General features: G+C 38.9%; 1 protein-coding gene across 1 annotated transcript in view; it reads right to left on the minus strand.

Annotated features, from left to right (window-relative positions):
- Window positions 1-20,367, minus strand: part of LOC120865404 (ryanodine receptor 2-like) — an 803,227-nt gene that overhangs the window by 282,484 nt on the left and 500,376 nt on the right. Inside the window, exons 28-29 of the mRNA XM_040242681.1 lie at window positions 6,060-6,268; window positions 3,846-4,020 (exon numbers count right to left, since the gene is read on the minus strand). Of these exons, the coding sequence (XP_040098615.1) occupies window positions 3,846-4,020; window positions 6,060-6,268 (384 nt within the window). The remainder of the gene's footprint in view (window positions 1-3,845; window positions 4,021-6,059; window positions 6,269-20,367) is intronic.

Genomic DNA, 20,367 nt, shown 5'->3' on the forward strand with positions numbered 1-20,367 from the left:
GATCTTGTTCTTCTACCAGAGGCCAGTATATCTCAGCAATTTGTTCTTTGTTCAAATCACATATAAGCTTTAAGGTCAAGTCTGTGGTCACCGAGGGACAGTACAGTTCCTCTTTGGGAAAGAGATCTGTAGCCTTTTAGAGAAGCCTCAATTGCATCTTTATGAAATAACCAGATCCTCACCTCGAACTAACTGGATGGCTATATCTCCACCTGGATATAACTGGATAACCCCATCAGTCTTTCAAAGATTTTTGTAATTTTCCTTTCGATGTTATCTAGAAACAGTTTATACTGGTCAAGACATCATTGCAGTTATGTAAACTATACAAAAGGCAGAGACATCAAAATATATTTAGCCGTGTTGTCTACTGAGCTGATCAGATAGGGACGTGCAGAGTGTGCATACACATGTGTGTGTACATATATGTATATGTTTTATAGACAGAAAACTTTCTGTCCATTTTATTACATAGTCCTTTTGATTGCTTTACATATGACTAAGCTATTTCTGCAGAAACAAAAAGAAATTATGGGATCTTTAAAAACATCAAATCAAGCACAGGACAGATACAAGGACAAGCTAGGTATAATAACAATCTGAACAAGAGCACTTATGAACCTTTTTAATACTTTAGCAACCACAGCATATTCCAGTTGACCTAAATTAAAAGTTTTTTTAATATACTCCTTTGAGCTGTAGACATCCCAAGGGCTCACTCTTAATGGTGATGGGTAAGTTAGAGAGCTCAACTCAGGGCCACATATTATACTTTTACCCAGAGCAGTTCCATTGTAGTTTTTTAAGAAGCTATGTATTGAGTAGAGTGTACTTTGTAAAGGCCCATATGGGAAAAGAATTTTTAAAAAGGGTGGATCTATGATTCATTTTGCTGTACACCAGGAACTAACACAACACTGTAAATCAACTATACTCCAATAACAATTTTTTAAAAAAGAAGCAGCTATGTAAAGTAATTTAGAAGAGAAAGGGAAAATTCCACTTCCAAAAAAAGCATTTGAAAGTTACAGGCATGAATAAGCTTTGTAGTCCTTTTAATGGCAGAAAGTTTATTTTTTTAAATATAAATGTATTTATTTTAATTGGAGGTTAATTACTTTACAATATTGTATTGGTTTTGCCATACATCAACATGAATCTGCCACAGGTATACACGTGTTCCCCATCCTGAACCCCCCTCCCTCCTCCCTCCCCGTACCATCCCTCTGGGTGGTCTCAGTGCACCAGCCCCAAGCATCCAGAAAGTTTAAAATTATGACTAGCCCTTATAAAGTTAACAGTTAACGGTCATGGCTAAATAAAACTTATCACCTGCTTTGGAGACCAAAAGGATACTTTTTAACACATCCAATAATAATCCAATGAATGGACCACAGAATTTTAAGATAATTCATCAAGAAAGCTCTTTATAATTCTAACATCATTCTATGAATCTATGTGGTATAAATTAAACATGCAAAACGTACAAAGTCATTTTAAAAACTTCAAAATAATAAAAGCATAATATGCAAGCATTTTAAAATAACAATTATAGAAATAAAACCTCAGGTTATATCTATAGTACTGGACAGTATGAACATTACACAGAAAAAAACACCCTCTCTCACCTTCCCTGTGATATGCTGACACTCATATCTCAAAAACAAAACCAGAGGAGGGGAGATAGGTGATGGAAGGTTAAAGGGAAGAATGGGAGCACCCTGTAGGGCTCCTGAGCCGGAATCCTTTCCTTCTCCCCTATTTCTTGTTTGTAAGAAATAGACTGTGGCCTCCTTGAACTACCCCAAGTTCCACAGGGCAGATTCGAACAGTCACTAATCAGGAAAGGGAGGGATAGAGACAAGAGAGGAACAGCCAAGAAACAATAGTGCAGCCTTGGGACTGCACTCAAAAGATACACATAAACTCTTCAGAGAACCAAAACCCCCAGCAAATGGAGGATGCCAGCATTCTGCATTCCAGAATTAAGGAACCAGAAATACTTAGCAGATTACCTGAGATCAGACTGAAGAAATGCAGTCCTATGCACACACACCCTGATCTCAGTAACCCCACCCTTGAACCAATCGCTATTAAACTCCTCACCAAATCCTTCTGATGGCAGGAACCCACTGTGCCCTGCTTTGCCTGCAAAGCAATAATGCTATTTTCTGCTTCACCCCAAACTCTGTCTCTGAGGTTCAATTTGGCACCAGTACCGAGGCCAACCTTTCAACATCAGTTTCATCCACTATCCAGAGATACAGGTATTCAAAACAAGTTATAAAAAGGCAAAATTCCTACTATTTTCACAAATCTATGTTTGAAATCTATGGGCACACCTACTCAAATCCCTGGGTCATGCCTGCTTGAAAGGTATGGGCTTACCTGCTCAATTCCTGGGCCAAGAACATTCCCTGGAGGAGGAAATGGCAATAAGCTCCATTATTCTTGCCTGGGAAATCCCATGGACAGAGGAGCCTGGTAGGCTGCAATCCTTGGGGTCACAAAGGGTCTGACATGTCTCAGTACACCTGCTCAAAAGCTCAGTTAATGAATAACTATAGAACTTAATGCAAGTAATGAACTGGCTCAGGTTTTTTTTAGGGTTGGTGAGAAATGTATAGACTTCTAAAAGTACTGATTGAGGTACATCTTAAAATCCAAGACTATATATACATATATTAATATAGTCAAGTAACAATTACTCAGTTATATCCAACTCTTTTTGATTGCATGGACTGTGGCCCTCCAGGCTCCTCTGTCCATGGGATTCTCCAGGCAAGAATACTGGAGTGGGTTGCCATTCCCTCCTCCAGGGGACCTTCCAGACCCAGGGATCAAATCTGTATCTCTAACATCTTCTGCACTGGCAGGTAAGTTCTTTACCACTAGCATCACCTGAAAAGCCCCAGTAGGATATATTCAGTCATTTTGAAAAAAAAAACAAAAAACAAAAAACAGTGTTAGGTTATTTTGTTTATATGCTCTAGATTAACACTATTCAATAGAATTCTTGTTGACGATTTAAATGTTCTGTATCTCTCCTGTTCAGTTGGGCACCACTCACCACAGGCTCCAGTTGAGCATGTGAAATGTAGCAAGTGTCATTAAGAAACTCAAGTTTTAGCTTTATTTCATTTAAATTAATATAAATTCAAAGAACCTCATTTTATGACAGTGGCCACCCATTGGAAGTACTGTCCTATAAAACACCTACCCTCTCATTTCTTTTATGAACAGCTTTATCTTTCTCTTACAACCCTTTTCAAGGTCATCTCAGAGCCCCACAGGCAGAGGTATCTTTACCCTGCATTGTGCCTCCATGGAATTTTCTGCATTTCTTTATTTTAGAACTTATCCACAGAATAGAAATTGTGCAGGTGCAAACTTGCCCTGCTAAACTATTGTCTGCATAACAGTAAGACAATGTTTCACTCCTCTCAGAATCCAGAGAGGGCCTGATATGCAGTAGGCTTTCGATATATTTTTTGAAATGAATGAAAGAAAAGAAGCTATAAGCAGCTGATTGAACAAAGAAGTTCTAAATGAACATTTAATATGTGTGGAAAAATATCCTTTGCCTGCCATTGTATTTTCTTACTCGCATTCATAAAAACCATTTATGCCTTAGCAGAATCCTAGCTCCGAAGTACAGAGAGAGTTTCTGCTTAAGTCATTTCAAGGCTTTTGGATCCAATAAGTCTTATGGGCACCACTGTGGTTTACAGCGGCAACTCATCTGCTTGCTCACCCTCAAACTGAGATGGTTGGTAAAGAGGCATCAGAACAAAGAGCTTCCCTGTATCCCAATGTGAAAACAACACAAGACGCAGTACACTTACCGTCACCAACATCAAAGTCCTTGAAAGCCAGCTCTGAACCTGAGTCATCAAGAAGGATTTCGCCATTCAGTGTGAACATCATGGTGTGTTCTGTCATGTCAACCATGCACCCCACGACATCGCCAGCTTGCCAGGAGCGCCCATAGTGTTCATTGCCCTGGTGCCACCGCTGGGCCTGGAGACAGAAGAGTCACTGTCACAGCAACAGCCAGAACGGCACCCGCCCACCGCGACTGGCACGATCCACAGCAGCCCTTGTGTTAACGTAGCGGGGGGTAGGAATGCAGTCAGCCCATCTGTCTACAGCAACTCGCTAAGGGATGTGGAGGTACCCAGGGATTCTGAACCCTTGACATTAACATCATATGTCATTGAACGTTGAGAAAAACTCAAATGCTACTTCATGATTTGAGTCTATTCTTTTAAAAACTCGAACCCTATATATATCCCTTCTGTTAAAAGAAAAACTGTGTCTTTAGAAATTTATTTTTCTACTACAGTGAACACTTCCCCAGGATACGAGTTGTTTTTCTCCACTCCCCCAAATACAGAGAATTAGGAACAGAGAATCAGCTGGGAACTGGTCCCTGAAAATGACATTCTAATTGTCAACTCTTTCAAAATAAAATTCCATTTCTTGGAACCAGTGGCACTCACATTTTAGCAAAATAGAAAACTAGAAGCATTTTAGTAGAGAAAGGGTTTGAATCAAACTTAAATATATTCTTTAGATATTTACTGAAATAATAAGCCGAAAATCATGTATATATATATGTCAACACTGCTTTATCTATAACACAGGTGAAATCTCATAAATACATTTGAAACATAGTCTTGATAAATGTGACCTTTGAATCTGTAAGTATATTACAAAGATTTACAGATACAAAATTACAGTATTTTATCAGTAAATCTTTTTAATTTTCCCCTAATGTATCATCTTCATTGTAAACTGATATATAACAGAATATACTCACCAATGCAAAACAATGATTTTTCTAAAGTATAATACACTGTACTTTTTAAAAATTTATTTAACCAAATTAGGTACCAAAAGGTGTTAAATTTTTCTATCTATCTGATATAGAAAATAGGACTCAAGAAATGTAACATTTCAGAACAAAGTGGGTCAGTTGCCCTAGAAGACACAATACTGATTTCTAGTACAAAAAGGCTTTCCTAGACACACACCTGGCTACCCAAATGTCAAATATCTTCATAATTGCTGATTTTAATTTTTTTTCTTTAATTAGGAAAAAAGCTCCCTCCAAAGGAATATAAATTTACTGAAAAAAATTAGCAAATTAAAATAAGATAAAAGAATAAAATATCAATAACTTTATCAACCAAAACTATTACTATTCTAGTGTGGTTATGTTCATATCTAAATATTTTTAATTTTAAAATATTTTATATAGAAAAAGTAAACTTTCAATGTTCATATAATGTACAAATAAACAGTGTACCAAAGAAGAAGAAACTTACCAGCTTTCATCAAACTGAAAAAATTAAAATTACTCATAACACTGAAGATGGAAACTTTTGGTGATTATAAACAACAAACAGCATTACTGTGGCTATTAAATGTTTATATCTATCATTACTTATTGCTTGAGGATAATGGACTTGTTATGTCAAATGGATATATTTTGCATTAGCATATAGAGTTTTAATGCTTTTGATAGATGAGGATGATTCACCCTTTTTATATGATAGAGAATATTTTACTTCTTAAACTTTGAATAGTCTTGAATTTTCACAGGGTGAAGGGTCTCAAAATGTCTCAAAATGTTTTGAGACTACAGACAGAAGTTCTCTTAGAAACTATATTCTGAGTTTAGGTTCAGGAAAGCACAGTATTAATATTACGTGTGTGTGTGCTCAGTTGGTGTTCGACACTTTGTGACCCCAAGTACTGTAGTCTGCCAGGCTCCTCTGTCCATGGGATTTCCCAGCCAATGATACAGGAGAGGGTCCCCATTTCCTCCTCCAGGGGATCTTCCCGACCCAGGGATTGAACCCACATCTCCTGCATTGGCAGGCAGATTCTTTACCGCAGAGCCACCTGGGAAGCTGCACCATCAAAAGGAAAACAAGTGGAGATGCAGGGAGGCAGTGTGGAGCTCACAGCATGTGGATGCTTTAGTCCACAGTAGCCTACAAAGACAGGAACCTACAAACTCCAGCGTCTGGCACCCAGCAAAGCGCACTCACCTTGAAGCCATCAAAAGCAAAGGCACGTTCATCTGAGCCAAGCTCCTGATCAGGTTGACACCCTGGCCTGCTCCAGCCAACTCGCATGTCTCCAGAAGTGACCGCCTCGAATTCAAAATACCACCGTCCAGCCTTCACAGCATACGTTTTCTCAGCTCGGAAGATGCGGAACCTCTCTCCTGTGCCACTGCACACTTCAGCTCTGGCAGCTGTGAATGTAAAGGGGTTCTGGTGATCACTGGATGGGAGATTGAAAGAGGAGGACAGATACCACGTAACCTACAGGAACAACGCTAAGGACACCTTCTCATCTTGATTCACATGTAACAGAGTGTTTTCATATCAGATGGAACCAGCTGGGTCAAGTGCAAAGTACACGAAAGGCCTGCATTTGGAGGCGCTGGTGGTTAAATGTCACTAACTCTGTAAGAGCAGATGATGTTAAGATTTTTTTTTTTCATTTGGAAAAAAGTTTACCAAACACTTGGTGGTTTGGTAATGGAAAGCAAAATGGTAGTGGAAAATGAGATGCACTTAAGGGCATGAATGGGAAGAAGACAATAAAAGAGGTGGGCATGGTGGGAGAAGAGGAGGCTGGAAGGAATGAGGAGAGTAACACTGCCATATATACACACTACTATGTGTAAAACTGGCAGCTAGTGGGAAGCTGCTGTATCGCGCAAGGAGGTCAGCACGATTCTCTGCGATGACCTAGGGGGTGGGACGGGGGTGTCATATGTAAACATATAGCTTACTGGCTTCATTGTTCAGCATAACTAACCCAACATTGAAAAGCAATTATACTCCGATTAAAAAAGAAAGAAAGAAATAGACATGGGTTGGAGAAAAGAGGGAAGAATCAGCCAGGAAGTGAGGAGGAAAGAGAAAACAACAAGAAAGAGATCAACATTCACAGAGAACGGTAACCATTGATAGATTTCACAGACAGGATGGCTAAGTGCATTAAGTCTTCCTCTAATCTACACCCTCACTGTAATGTGCTACACATACCGAAGCTGCGTTTAAGAGATTTGAGGAAACAACAAAAGGGTCAAGTCCAACATCAGGATTAGTGCTGTGTGAAGGGAAAAAAACATCTGTAGGAAATGAGATGTACATGAGATGGATGTGCCAGTGAAAACTTCAGACCAGGGAACCTGGAGCCAGGATAACTTTAAGATCGTCACCCTCTAGGAATTCACAGTGCATGGGGAGACCAGTCCTCTGAACAGATATCAAAGGGTATGGTCAGCTCTGTGAAGATCAGGGTTAAATACAGAGGAGGGAATTTAAGTGATTTGACCTACATCTCACAACTAACAAATGGCAGAATCTGGGAGCTGCCAAATGCTACAGACTGTGTTCTTTCCACTCTGCCTCCAGCAGCTGACATGGAATTAGTAGATACCAGCTACATATTAGTTCTCATCTGTTCTCAAGTTAGGAAAGACCTTATAACTAATAAAAGTTTAATAAGAACTTAACTATTGATATGGCTAAATAAAAACACTCAAGATAAGCTCTAAAGGTTGCCAATTAATACACAGTTAGATCATCTTTAACAATTTAAGATTAGATTGAAGAAAAGAAAAATGGACTAAAGAAGTTCTAGCCCATAGTAGGGGCTGGTTTAAAGAAAGGATCAGTTATTGCTTTTTGCTGATTATATGATTATAGGGCATATAGAGGAACTAATATCTAATAAACCTTTCCAAAACTGTGTTAAATTTCTGAATAAACAATATTTTGATTTTCCCCTCACCTACATACACACACATGCTCACAGCTAACAGCCTAGTCTGCACCAGGCAAATCTCCTGTATCCAACAGTGAAGCCTCAAAAGTCACACACTTGTATCATGCAAGACACTCAGATATCTTCCTGAAAAAATAGATGCATTCAGGTCAGTCGCTCAGTCGTGTCCAACCCTTTGAGACCCCATGGACTGCAGCATGTCAGACCTCCCTGTCCATCACCAAATCCTGGAGTTTACCCAAACTCATGTCCATTGAGTCGGTGATACCATCCAGCCATCTCATCCTCTGTTGTCCCCTTCTCCTCCTGCCCTCAATCTTTCCCAGAGTCAGGGTCTTTTCAAATGAGTCAGCTCTTTGCATCAGGTGGCCAAAGGATTGGAGTTTCAGCTTCAACATCAGTCCTTCCAATGAATATTCAGGACTGATTTGCTTTAGAAAGGACTAGTTGGATCTCCTTGAAGTCCAAGGGACTCTCAATAGTCTTCTCCAATACCATAGTTCAAAAGCATCAATTCTTCTGCACTCACCTTTCTTTATAGTCCAACTCTCACATCCATACATGATTACTGGAAAAACCATAGCTTTGAGTTTAAAAATGAGGCATTTATACTACTCTATAGAGCAGACAGCATGTACAACCTTCTCTGAAAAGAAAAGGTTTGCTTTTGATACATTCAAGTTAGGAGTGGAAAGGGACTTGAATGAGAAAAACCTTCACCTTTACCTTCTCGGTGAAAGGCAAAAATTTCTCACATCTATTATTTAAAAACTGAATGATTTTTGAAAGATTGAATCGCAAACTACTTTTCAAGGACAAGAAAATTTACTATTCAGAAGATAATTATAAATGTCATGGTACTAAAAAAAAAAAAATAGGAAACGACACATTTCCAGTCAGTGTCTCCCCCAAAACAGAACACTGATCATTGTTTCTTTAAGTCATGCTTGTAATCTTCCTGAAATGCGTCACAGAGGTACAGAATATGATCAAGGAACTACATGAACCTTGGGAGATCATGTGTCAGGAAAATAAAATGCCCTCACATATTTATCCTTATTTTTAGTGATGCTGACATTTGTAAATACAATCATACTTATTACATTCTCATGTGGACTAACAGATTAAATTCCCAATTTCCTAAGTATGGAATATTCCATTTTTTAGAAATCTAAATTACTGAAAAATTCATGGGTTCTTTTTCCTATTTTAAGTTTCCAGGATATCAGACTCCACAAAATGCAAAATGTGCTCAAAGAGCCAAATAAATTTTAATATTAGTTTAAGTCCAAATACAGTGGGAAATCTGATATAGAAATATAACCACTACATAATTTCCTTAAAATCCTACTACAAATTTCTCTTGATATTAAGATTCATCATTAATCTTCTCTACTAATAAAGGTAATAAAAATAGGGGGACTATAAAGAAGATCTGGGTCAGTAAGAGGCAATGATGAAGAATTTGTTCATCCTGGCATTTCTCTCCTTGACCTCAAGCTGCTGTACTATTCTTTTTCTTATTGAAGTATAGTTGATGTACAACACTATATATATGTACAACAGTGATTCACAATTTTAAAGGTTATACCCCAATTATAATTATAAAAAATGGGCTCTATTCCCTGTGTTGTACAATATATCATTGTACTTTATTTGATATATAGTAGTTTGTACCTCTTAATCACCTACCCCTACACCTTGCTCCTCCTGCCTTCTCTCTCTCCACTAGTAACTACTACTTTCCCCTCTACTTCTGTGAGCATATTTCTTTTTTTTTAAATATATTCACTACTTTCTTTTATTTTTTCAGATTCCAGGCATTTGTTGTGGTTCAGTTGCTAAATTATGTTCGACTCTCTGTGACCCCATGGACTGTGTATAGTACGCCAGGCTCCTTTGTCCTCCGTATCTCCAGAGTTTGCTCAGAATCATGTCTATTGAATTTGTGATACAACATCATCTAAGCATTTCATCCTCTGCTGTCCCTTTGTCCTTCTGCCTTCAATCTTTCCCAGCATCAGAGTCTTTTCCAGTGACCCAACTGTTTGCATCAGGTGGCCAAAGTATCGGAACTTCAGCTTTAGCAACAGTCCTTCTAATGAACAGTTAGGGCTGATTTCCTTTAGGAAGGACTGGTTGGATCTCCAGCAACACAGTTCGAAAACATCAATTCTTTGGCACTCATCTTTCTTTATGTTCCAACTCTCACGTTAACACATGACTATTGGAAAAATTAAGCAGAGACATTACTTTGCCGACTAAAGTCCATCTAGTCAAGGCTATGGTTTTTCCTGTGGTCATGTATGGATGTGAGAGTTGGACTGTGAAGAAAGCTGAGCACCGAAGAATTGATGCTTTTGAACTGTGACGCTGGAGAAGACTCTTGAGAGTCCCTTGGACTGCAAGGAGATCCAACCAGTCCATTCTGAAGGAGATCAACCCTGGGATTTCTTTGGAAGGAATGATGCTAAAGCTGAAACTCCAGTACTTTGGCCACCTCATGCGAAGAGTTGAGTCATTGGAAAAGACTCTGATGCTGGGAGGGATTGGGGGCAGGAGGAGAAGGGGACGACAGAGGATGAGGTGGCTGGATGGCATCACTGACTCGATGGACATGAGTCTGAGTGAACTCCAGGAGTTGGTGATGGACAAGGAAGCCTGGCGTGCTGCAATTCATGGGGTCGCAAATAGTCAAACACGACTGAGCGACTGAACTGAACTGAACTGGAAAAATCATAGCTTTGACTTTCTGAACTTCTGTTGTCAAAGTGACATCTCTGCTTTTTAATATGTTGTCCAGGTTTGTCACAGACATCCAAGAAGCAAGTGTCTTTTAATTTCATGGCTGTAGTCACTGTCCACAGAGATTCTGTAGCCCAACAAAATAAAGTCTGTCACTGCTTCCACTTTTCTACTTGCCATAAAGTGATGGGACCAGATGCCATGATCTTAGTTTTTTGAATGCTGAGTTTTAAGCCAGTTTTTTCACTCTCCTATTCCACCCTCATCAAGAAGCTCTTTAGTTCTTCTTCACTTTCTGCCGTAAGAGTGGTGTCATCTGCATATCTGAGGTTATTGATATTTCTCCTTGCAATCTTGATTCCAGCTTGTGATTCATCCAGCCTGGCATTTTGCATGATGTACACTGCATAGAAGTTAAATAAGCAGGGTGACAATTTACACCCTTGTTGTACTCCCTCCCCAGTGTGGAACCAGTCTGTTGTTCCATGTCCAGTTCTCACTGTTGCTTCTTGACCCACAGAGAGGTTTCTCAGGAGACAAGTAAGGCACTGTTACTCACATTTCTTTAAGAGTTTTTCACAATTCATTGCAATCCACACATACGTGATACCACATAGTATATGTCTTTCTGACTCATTTCACTTAGTATAATGCCCTTCAAATGCATCCATGTTGCTGTAAATGTCAAAATTTTCTTCTTTTTATGAGTAATATACCATTGCATGTCTATACTGTATCTTCTTTATCCATTCATGTGTTGATGGACACTTAGTTGCTCAGCCTTGTCAGACTCTTTGTGACCCCATGGACTGTAGCCCACCAGGCCCTCTGTCCATGCAATTCTCTACCAAGAATACTGCAGTGGGTAGCCAATTCCTTCTCCAGGGGATCTTCCCAACCCAGGGATTGAACCTGGGTCTCCTGCATTGCAGGCAGATTCTTTACCATCTGAGTCAACAGGGACACTTAAGTTGCTTCCACACTGCAGGCAGATTCTTTACCAGCTGGGCCACAAGGGAAGCCTCTAAGTTGCTTCCATATCTGGGCTACCGTAAATAATGCTGTTAGGAACATTGGGGTGCTTGTATCTTTTTTAGTTATTATTTTTATTCTTTCAGATATATACATCAGGAGTGGATTTTCTGGGTCAGAATTGGTACACTATTCTTACACTCATTGACGATATTCAACTGAACTTGAAGTGAACATGCTGTTATAGATATCATGCAAAGGACTTGCATGCTTCATGGATTTTCCTCCAAATGTCCACGAGGCTCAGTTTATATTCTAATTTTCTTACATTAGTATAGAGTAGCTTGCAATCATGGTTTAAAGAAGAAACAGATCAGGATTCTGTTTCTTGATAAAATCACTAAGTGGAAATCTGAATCCACAGACATTAAAAAAAAAAAAATACCCAGGCAATCTGCAACAAATTTCTCTTGCATATCCTAAAACATTAAGCAGCTGAACACAAAAGTAGGCCCTATAAGTACCTGCTGAATTGAATCTAAGAACAAAGACTCTCTTGAGCCCTGGACACAGGAACGCTGGCAAATAGGTAACCAGCAGCATCACTGTCAAAATACAGAACTTTTCTCCAAACATGCAACTGTTATTCTTTGCTTGAATTTAAATACTCTATATTCGTACATTTCTAGCTCATGTAAGTATGTTACATAAATGATTTTTATACAGTTATAATAAGCGCAATAGTAATTGACATTTTAAAAAATGAACAGCAGATAAATTCCCATCACACTCTATCAGGGCTACTCAAAGAAAAAATTCAGGATTTAGGCCTTTAAAAACCACTTTAAGATTAAGGGCAAGGTCTGATAATATACTGTGTTCCTTGTACCCCAGAGATCCTACCATCAAGAAGGCAAACACCAATGACCATTCAAATAGGACCTACAATAGCTACACTCACTGCATCTAAACTATACACCAAGAGACGCTTACCACTAGAGGGCAGTCAAGATCTTACTATAGATTAAAAGTATACGTTATTTATAATAAGCTGGAAGGCAGGCTGCTAAGTCAATTCAGTCGTGTCTGACTCTGTGCGACCCCAGAGACGGCAGCCCACCAGGCTCCCCCATCCCTGGGATTCTCTTGGCAAGAACACTGGAGTGGGTTGCCATTTCCTTCTCCAATGCATGAAAGTGAAAAGGGAAAGTGGTCACTCAGTCATATCCGACTCTTCGAAAGTGGTCACTCAGTCATATCCGACTCTTCGCGACCCCATGGACTGCAGCCTGCCAGGCTCCTCTGTCCGTGGGTTATTCCAGGCAAGATTACTGGAGTGGGATGCCATTGCCTTCTCTGGGAAGGCAGGCTAGTCTCTTGAAAATTTTACACTTATCTAGAATCCTTTAGATCTAAAGTGATATTTGAGTGAACTCCAGGAGTTGGTGATGGACAGGGAGGCCTGGAGTGCTGCAATTCATGGGTTCACAAAGAGTCGGACACGACTGAACGACTGAACTGAACTGATAAGTAAGCAATTCATATCTTGATAAAACCTTGTAATGAATAAGCATAGATGACTTTTCCAAATATCTTAAAATATTATTTAGGACAATTCTCCAAAGATAGCACAATTTCAACACTGAGTTCATATTCATCCTGGAATACATAAATCAGCATTCTGCTGACTAACAGAAAATAAATTATAACCCTGATGAATTACATAAGGTCCAGTATTCTGGTCATCTGATGCAAACAGCTAACTCATTGAACAAGTCCCTGGTTCTGAGAAAGACTGAGGGCAGAAGGAAAAGAGGGTGCCAGAGAATGAGATTAGTGGACGGCATCACTGATGCAATGGATGTAATAAACTTGGGCAAACTTTGGGAGATGGTGAGGGATAGGGAGGCCTGGTGTGCTGCAGTCCCTGGGGTCGCAAAGAGTTGAACACAGCTGGGCGACTTAACAGCAACAGATTCAATTTTAACAAAAAGATCATGCCCTAAAGTAAGGTACATACTCTATATTCAAAATGGATAACCAACAAGGACCTACTGTATAGCACATGGAACTCTACTCAATGTTATGTGGCAGCCTGGATGGGAGGGGAGTTTGAAGAATAGATACATGAAAATGCATGGTTGAGTCCCTTTGCTGTTCATCAGAAACTACCACAACATTGGTAACTGGCCATAACCCAATACAAAATAAAAAGTTTAAAGTTAAAAAAAATATATGCTGTTAATTTTTCTGATGTCAGCAAAACAGTATAGCCAATTACAAACTAAAGTTTTAAATCTTATCTTAGTGATCACCAGACATTTTGCTTCATTCCATAAACCATCTCACACCTATCTTTTCATTTCCATTTTTCACCATCCTTCTTCTGAAGATCACATGTTTCCAAAAGCTTCTCAACTGGTCTCTCTATCCAAGCACTCTCCCCCTCCAATCTGTTCCTTTCCACTGTCATCATAGTTGTACTGCTATTGAACACTCTAACCACAAATCAAACTTTCGCTTTAAAACTTTCTGAGGCTAGAATTTCTCATACAAATTTACCATATTTCTTAGCTGGGGCTTTCAAAATATTCCATATTTTATAGCCTAATCCTTCTATTTCCAACTATTGCTGTTCTCTCCCCACTTACACTCTGTATCTTAGCCTGACTTGACAATCAATTTTCCCTCATCTCTTTCTGTATTCAATTACATCAGGTACACTTCCCCTCCGGCAAGAATGCTCTTTCTACCACCAATCACTACTTAGTATTTTGATCTCTCTAACAGCGAACTCAGACACACGAACTCAGACATGGAAAATGAGTCTTTCTCATGTATGTTCCATAGATTTCAGTGGCCACACATGACAAACAGAATAAACTCTACAGAACAAGAACATTCATTAAACAAATAAGTAACAACAACTATAACAATAATTACAACAAACATAATAACAAACCCTGGAGGAAGGGAGAATCCAGACCTGCCTCATTTTATTGTTTAAAATGTTCAACTTTCAACAAAAATAGTGAGACATGCAAATAAGAGAGTATGTTTTATATATATGGAGGGGAAAAGTCAATAGAAACTGTCACTGAGGAATCCCAGATACTGGACTTTTAGACAAAAATGTTAAACTAGCTATTTCAAATATATCCAAAAAATTAAAAGAAACCTTGTCTAAAGAACTAAAGGCAAGTATGAGAAAAATGTCTTACCAAATAGAGATTATAAATAGAGACTGAAATTACTTTAAAAATAGACTCTGGAGTTAAAAATTATAATGACTGAAATTAAAAATTCTCTAGAGGGGCAAAACAACAGGTTTGAGCTTGAAGAAGAGAGAATCAATGAATCTGAATAAAGATCCACTGAGATTATTAAGTATGTAAAGCAGGGGAAAAAAAAGAAGAAGAAAAATAAGCAGAGTCTTACAGACCTGCCAGATGCAGCAACCCTAACAATGTACACATAATGAAAATCTCAGCAGAGGAGAGAAAGAGGCAGAAAGAATACTTAAATACTGACAAAACATTTTACAAATTTGGTGAATAAAATTAATTTACAGATATAAGAAGCTCAACAAAATCCAAGTAAGATAAACTCAAAGAAACACACAATGCATATCATAGTCAAACTACTGAAAGAGAATCTTGGAAGCACCAAGAAAGCAGCAGCACATCACATACAAAGATCCTTCATACGAGTAACAGCTGATGTCTCATTTGAGAACGTGGCGACCAGAAGGCAATGGGATGAATATACACAGTGCTGAGGGGAAACTCAACTAGAATTCTATATTCAGAAAATCTTTATTGGTCTCTCCAAGGCTTCTAACATCCAGCATCATTCTTTCACTTTTCTCTCTTAGCAAACAGCCTCACTTAATATTTCAACAGAAAATTCTAACGAAACAGTAACAATTTCCCCAGCTTCTTCCTGATTCTCTGTAACATCGTTTACTGCATTTTTTAAATCCTGACTGCTCCCCCATCAAGCTTAGTGGTGCATGTGTTGTTCTTATGTAAGGCCAAATCTTTTACCTGTGTTGTAAATTCCATTTCCCCACCCCTAATCAGGGGCTTCCCTGGTGGCTCAGAGATTAAAGCGTCTGCCTCCAATGCGGGAGACCTGGGTTCGATCCCTGGAGAAGGAAATGGCAATCCACTCCAGTATTCTTGCCTGGAGAATCCCACGGACGGAGAAGCCTAGTAGGTTACAGTCCACGGGGTTGCAAAGAGTCAGACACGACTGAGGGACTTCACCTTCACCTTCACCCCTAATCATCTTCATATCATGCTTCATCAAGTTCCTCTCCTTTATTTTCAACCTCTCCTTTCCACTGGTTCTTTTTTTTAGAACCAGAAACCATTTCTTAAAAATGTCTAAATTTCTCCTATTTAAAAAAAGGAAAAATGTAATCCTCTCTTTCTCTCTAGCAATAGTCTCAGCTACACACACACACAAACATGTGTATGTGTGTGTGTGTAAACTGAGTCTTCGTTGCTGTGTATAGTTGTCTCAAACACAACTCAAACTGAAATTCCAAACTCAGAATCTCTCCAAGTTCCCATCTCTGACTGTTCCAAAACCATTCCAGACACCTCCTTCATCTTTCTACTGATTCTATTTCCAAATGTCCAATGAGTCTGTCCTATTCTTTGTATGCACAGTACTGGTTAAGTTCAGGCCAGAAAAAGTTCAGGAGTGTCAAAACACTCCTCATCAACACCAAACTGCTGTCCCCACCTTTCAGTTTGTTCACATTCAGCCCATTCTCCAAAGAGCAATGGAGTGATTCTTTAAGCAGAAAAACCTTCTGTTTCAGTCTCTGCCTTCTCTCCGTCATCTCCTTCTACTTCTCAAACTCTACTTGATATTCAGCCATGCAAAGCCAGCTGAAAGTCCCAGGTGCAGTCAGTCTTTCCTTGCCTTCACACACTATTTCCTCTGTCTGAACAAATGAACCTGACTGATTCCTACTGATTCTTCTAAGTAGATGGTTTTAGAACACATCTCCAAACATTTTGTCACACTTCTCTAAAAAATTGTGGGCATAAGTGTGAGATGCATTTAGTGACTCACTTCCAACAAACAGAATTATGGTAGAAGTCACTGCAATAAGCAGTGAGGCTTCTTTCTTGCACTATCTCTTAGATTACTCACTCTGGGGGAAGCCAGCTGCTATGTGAAGGAAGTATCTCTGTGAGGAGGTCTTCATGACAAGGAACTTGGATCTCTTGCCAATACACAGAGAAAATCTGAGTCCTTTAACCAACAATTATGCAACTGAACTATCTTAGCAGCAAATCCCTCAGCCCCACTGAAGTCTTCGGATGACCACAGCCCTGGTGGACTTAACACAAACCTCAAGAGAGGCCATGATCCAGAAGGGAAGTTGCTCAGTCGTGTCCGACTCTTTGTGACCCCATGGCCTGTAGCCTACCACGCTCCTGTGTCCACGGGATTTTCCAGGCAAGAGTACTGGAGTGCGTTGCCATTTCCTTTTCCAGAGGATCTTCCCCAACCCAGGGATTGAACCTAGGTCTCCCGCATTGTAGGCAGACGCTTTACCGTCTGAGCCACCATGATCCAGAATCACCTGACTAATCCACTTGTGTGTGCAGGCTAAGTCGCTTCAGTCACGTCTGACTCTTTGTGACCCCATGGACTATAGCCTGCCAGGATCCTGTCCATGGGATTCTCCAGGCAAGAATACTGGAGTGGGTTGCCATGCCCACCTCCAGGGGATCTTCCCGACCCAGGGATCAAACCCACGTCTCTTATGTCTCCTGCATTGGCAGGTGGGTTCTTTTACCACTAGCGTCATCTGGGAAGCCAAATGAATCCATTCACAAATCCCTAAAAGATAGAAACTTTGAGATCAACAAATGTTTGTGGGTTTAAGCCATCAAAATTTAGGGAGGGATTTGTTACACAGCAGTAGATAACTAATACATCTCTTTAAGATTTTTCTGACAGCTCAGTTAAACCACTGCTGGGATACTTGGGGATTAATGCTTACATCACACAAAAATGTCAAAAATTTAGTCTACCTTCCCTGCCTATAATGAAATCTACCTGTGGGCAAAACTTTTTCATTCATTGTTGAATATAAGCACAGTAGATGTTCAATAAATACATATTAAAATCAAATGGAAATGAGGATGATCTGAAATATGAAAGTAATATGAAACCCAAAGATGGCATCACTGATTTGATGGACAAGAGACTGAGCAAGCTCTGGGAGTTGGTGATGGACAGGGAAGCCTGGCGTGCTGCAGTCCATGGGGTCACAGAGTTGGACACGACTGACCGACTGAACTGAACTGAAGCTGCTTTTCTTCCTTCTTGAAATTCACATAAGTCACAAGAAAGGGAAGCATAACTTACTAATACATTGCTTCACTGATGTGTTAAGCAAAATTATATTACACTTGTAAATAATGTGTATGTAAATATGTATGTTATCAGAATAACATCCAGCATCCTCCTAAATATAGTTCTCACTAAACGTGAATGTATCAGATGTATCTGACATAATTTATGCCCATAATTATTAATGTCTATAAATATAATCATCATTATTTTTCTCTAGCATATACTGCATGTTTCCTTATATAGGGTAAAATGTATTCTCCTCCCTGAATACTGACTGCAATTAACTAATTCCTTGAAAACTCAAGGTTATTGTTACAGCCATTATTAATCATTTCTCTGAGCTGTAGTGGGTTTGTTTCTTTACTGTTTTCTCTTTAATTAGCTGGCTGTCATCTGTAACTTAAGAACTGAGTCAGCTTGACATTAGCAGTGCTCTATATAATTTTCAATAAATATCAGAAAAGTAATGGTATAGGAAATAGATATAAATGTAGGGTAAATAACTTCCAAAATGTTTAAAATAAAGCAGAGTTGGGGAAGAAAGTGAAGAACACACTACTAAGAGTCTAGATGGCCAAAATATAAATATTCGTGTAGAAAGGAATAAAAATAAAATTGGAGCATATCAAGTGGTTGCTACGTCAGGCTTTAAAACCGTGGATGATTTTTTTCACTGAACCTTTACTATCGTCATTATAAAATTTTTCCAGCAGAAAAGATATAGATTGTCATCTCTCCTATTTAATACTATCTAGGGAGACACAAAGGTAAGAAAATATACAATTAGAAAGAGGCTCAAAAACATCTACGACTATTGCTAGATATTTGTTGTATGCTTATTAGGTATATATCTAATAGAGTAGTTGAATCAAATATTTTTAAAGTGTGGAAAATACTGGAAAATGGTATACTATCACAGGCATTCTTAATGAATATTTGTGTCCTTAATATATCCAACTGTTCATTAAAGAGTGAATTTAATAGGTCGTCCCACTGCTGGGCATACACACTGCGGAAACCAGAATTGAAAGAGACACATGTACCCCAATGTTGGTCGCAGCACTGTTTATAATAGCCAGGACATGGAAGCAACCTAGATGTCCATCAGCAGATAAATGGATAAGAAAGCTGTGGTACATATACACAATGGAATATTACTCAGCCATTAAAAAGAATACATTTGAATCAGTTCTAATGAGGTGGATGAAACTGGAACCTATTATACAGAGTGAAGTAAGCCAGAAAGAAAAACACCAATACAGTATACTAACGCATATATATGGAATTTAGAAAGATGGTAATGATAACCCTGTATGCAAGACAGCGAAAGAGACACAGATGTATAGAACAGACTTTAAGACTCTGTGGTAGAGGAAGAGGGTGGGATGATTGGGGAGAATGGCATTGAAACATGTATACTATCATGTAAGAAACGAATTGCCAGTCCAGGTTCGATGCATGATACTGGATGCTTGGGGCTGGTGCACTGAGATGACCCAGAGGAATGGTACGGGGAGGGAGGAGGGAGGGGGGTTCAGGATGGGGAACACGTGTATACCTGTGGTGGATTCATGTTGATGTATAGCAAAATCAATACTATATTGTAAAGTAATTAACCTCCAATTAAAATAAATAAATTTATATTAAAAACAAAGGTTTACAGATTTTTTGAAAGTAGGAGCTCTTAACACTATTACTAATGATTGAAGTTCTCCATAGGATACCACAGTCACTAAAAAGATGCAAGACAAAGACACTTGCAATTATGAGAGTTTACTCATAATAATTCATGAGTGGGTATTTCTAAGTCTTCCTCAGACAACCACTTTTCCTTACTGCATTTCTTTTTCTTGAGGATGGTTTTGGTTACCACCTTCTGTACAGTGTTACACACTTCCATCCATAGTTCTTCAGGCACTCTGTAATCCCTTGAATCGATTATTGGGAATAGATTGGGATTCCCTTGAAAAGAATTCCTTAAATCTATTGGGAATATACATAAATGTCTGAAAGTATAGCCAAAAAATGACAATAATTTATCTTTTTGCCAAAAGAATATGCTGGTCATAGCAAATATCCTATTCCAACAACAAAAGAGATAACCCTATACATGGACATCACCAGATGGTCAATATTTCTCAGATTAACTACATTCTTTGCAACTGAAAATGAGGAAGTTCTGTTTATAGTCAGCCAAAACAGCTCTATACTGGAGCTGACTGGCTCAGATTATCAGCTCCTTATTGCAAAATTCAGGCTTAAACTGAAGAAAGTAGGGGAAAGCACTAGGCCATTCATGTAAGACCTAAATCAAATCCCTTATGATTATACAGTGGAGGTGATGAATAGATTCAAAGGGTTATAGAGTGCCTAAAGAACTATGGATGGAAGTTTGCAACACTATACAGGAGACGGTGTCCAAAACCATCCCCAAGAAAAAGAAATGCAATA

The sequence above is a fragment of the Oryx dammah genome, unplaced genomic scaffold (assembly GCF_014754425.2).
Source record: "Oryx dammah isolate SB20612 unplaced genomic scaffold, SCBI_Odam_1.1 HiC_scaffold_6, whole genome shotgun sequence".
In the NCBI taxonomy this organism is placed as follows: Eukaryota; Metazoa; Chordata; class Mammalia; order Artiodactyla; family Bovidae; genus Oryx; species Oryx dammah.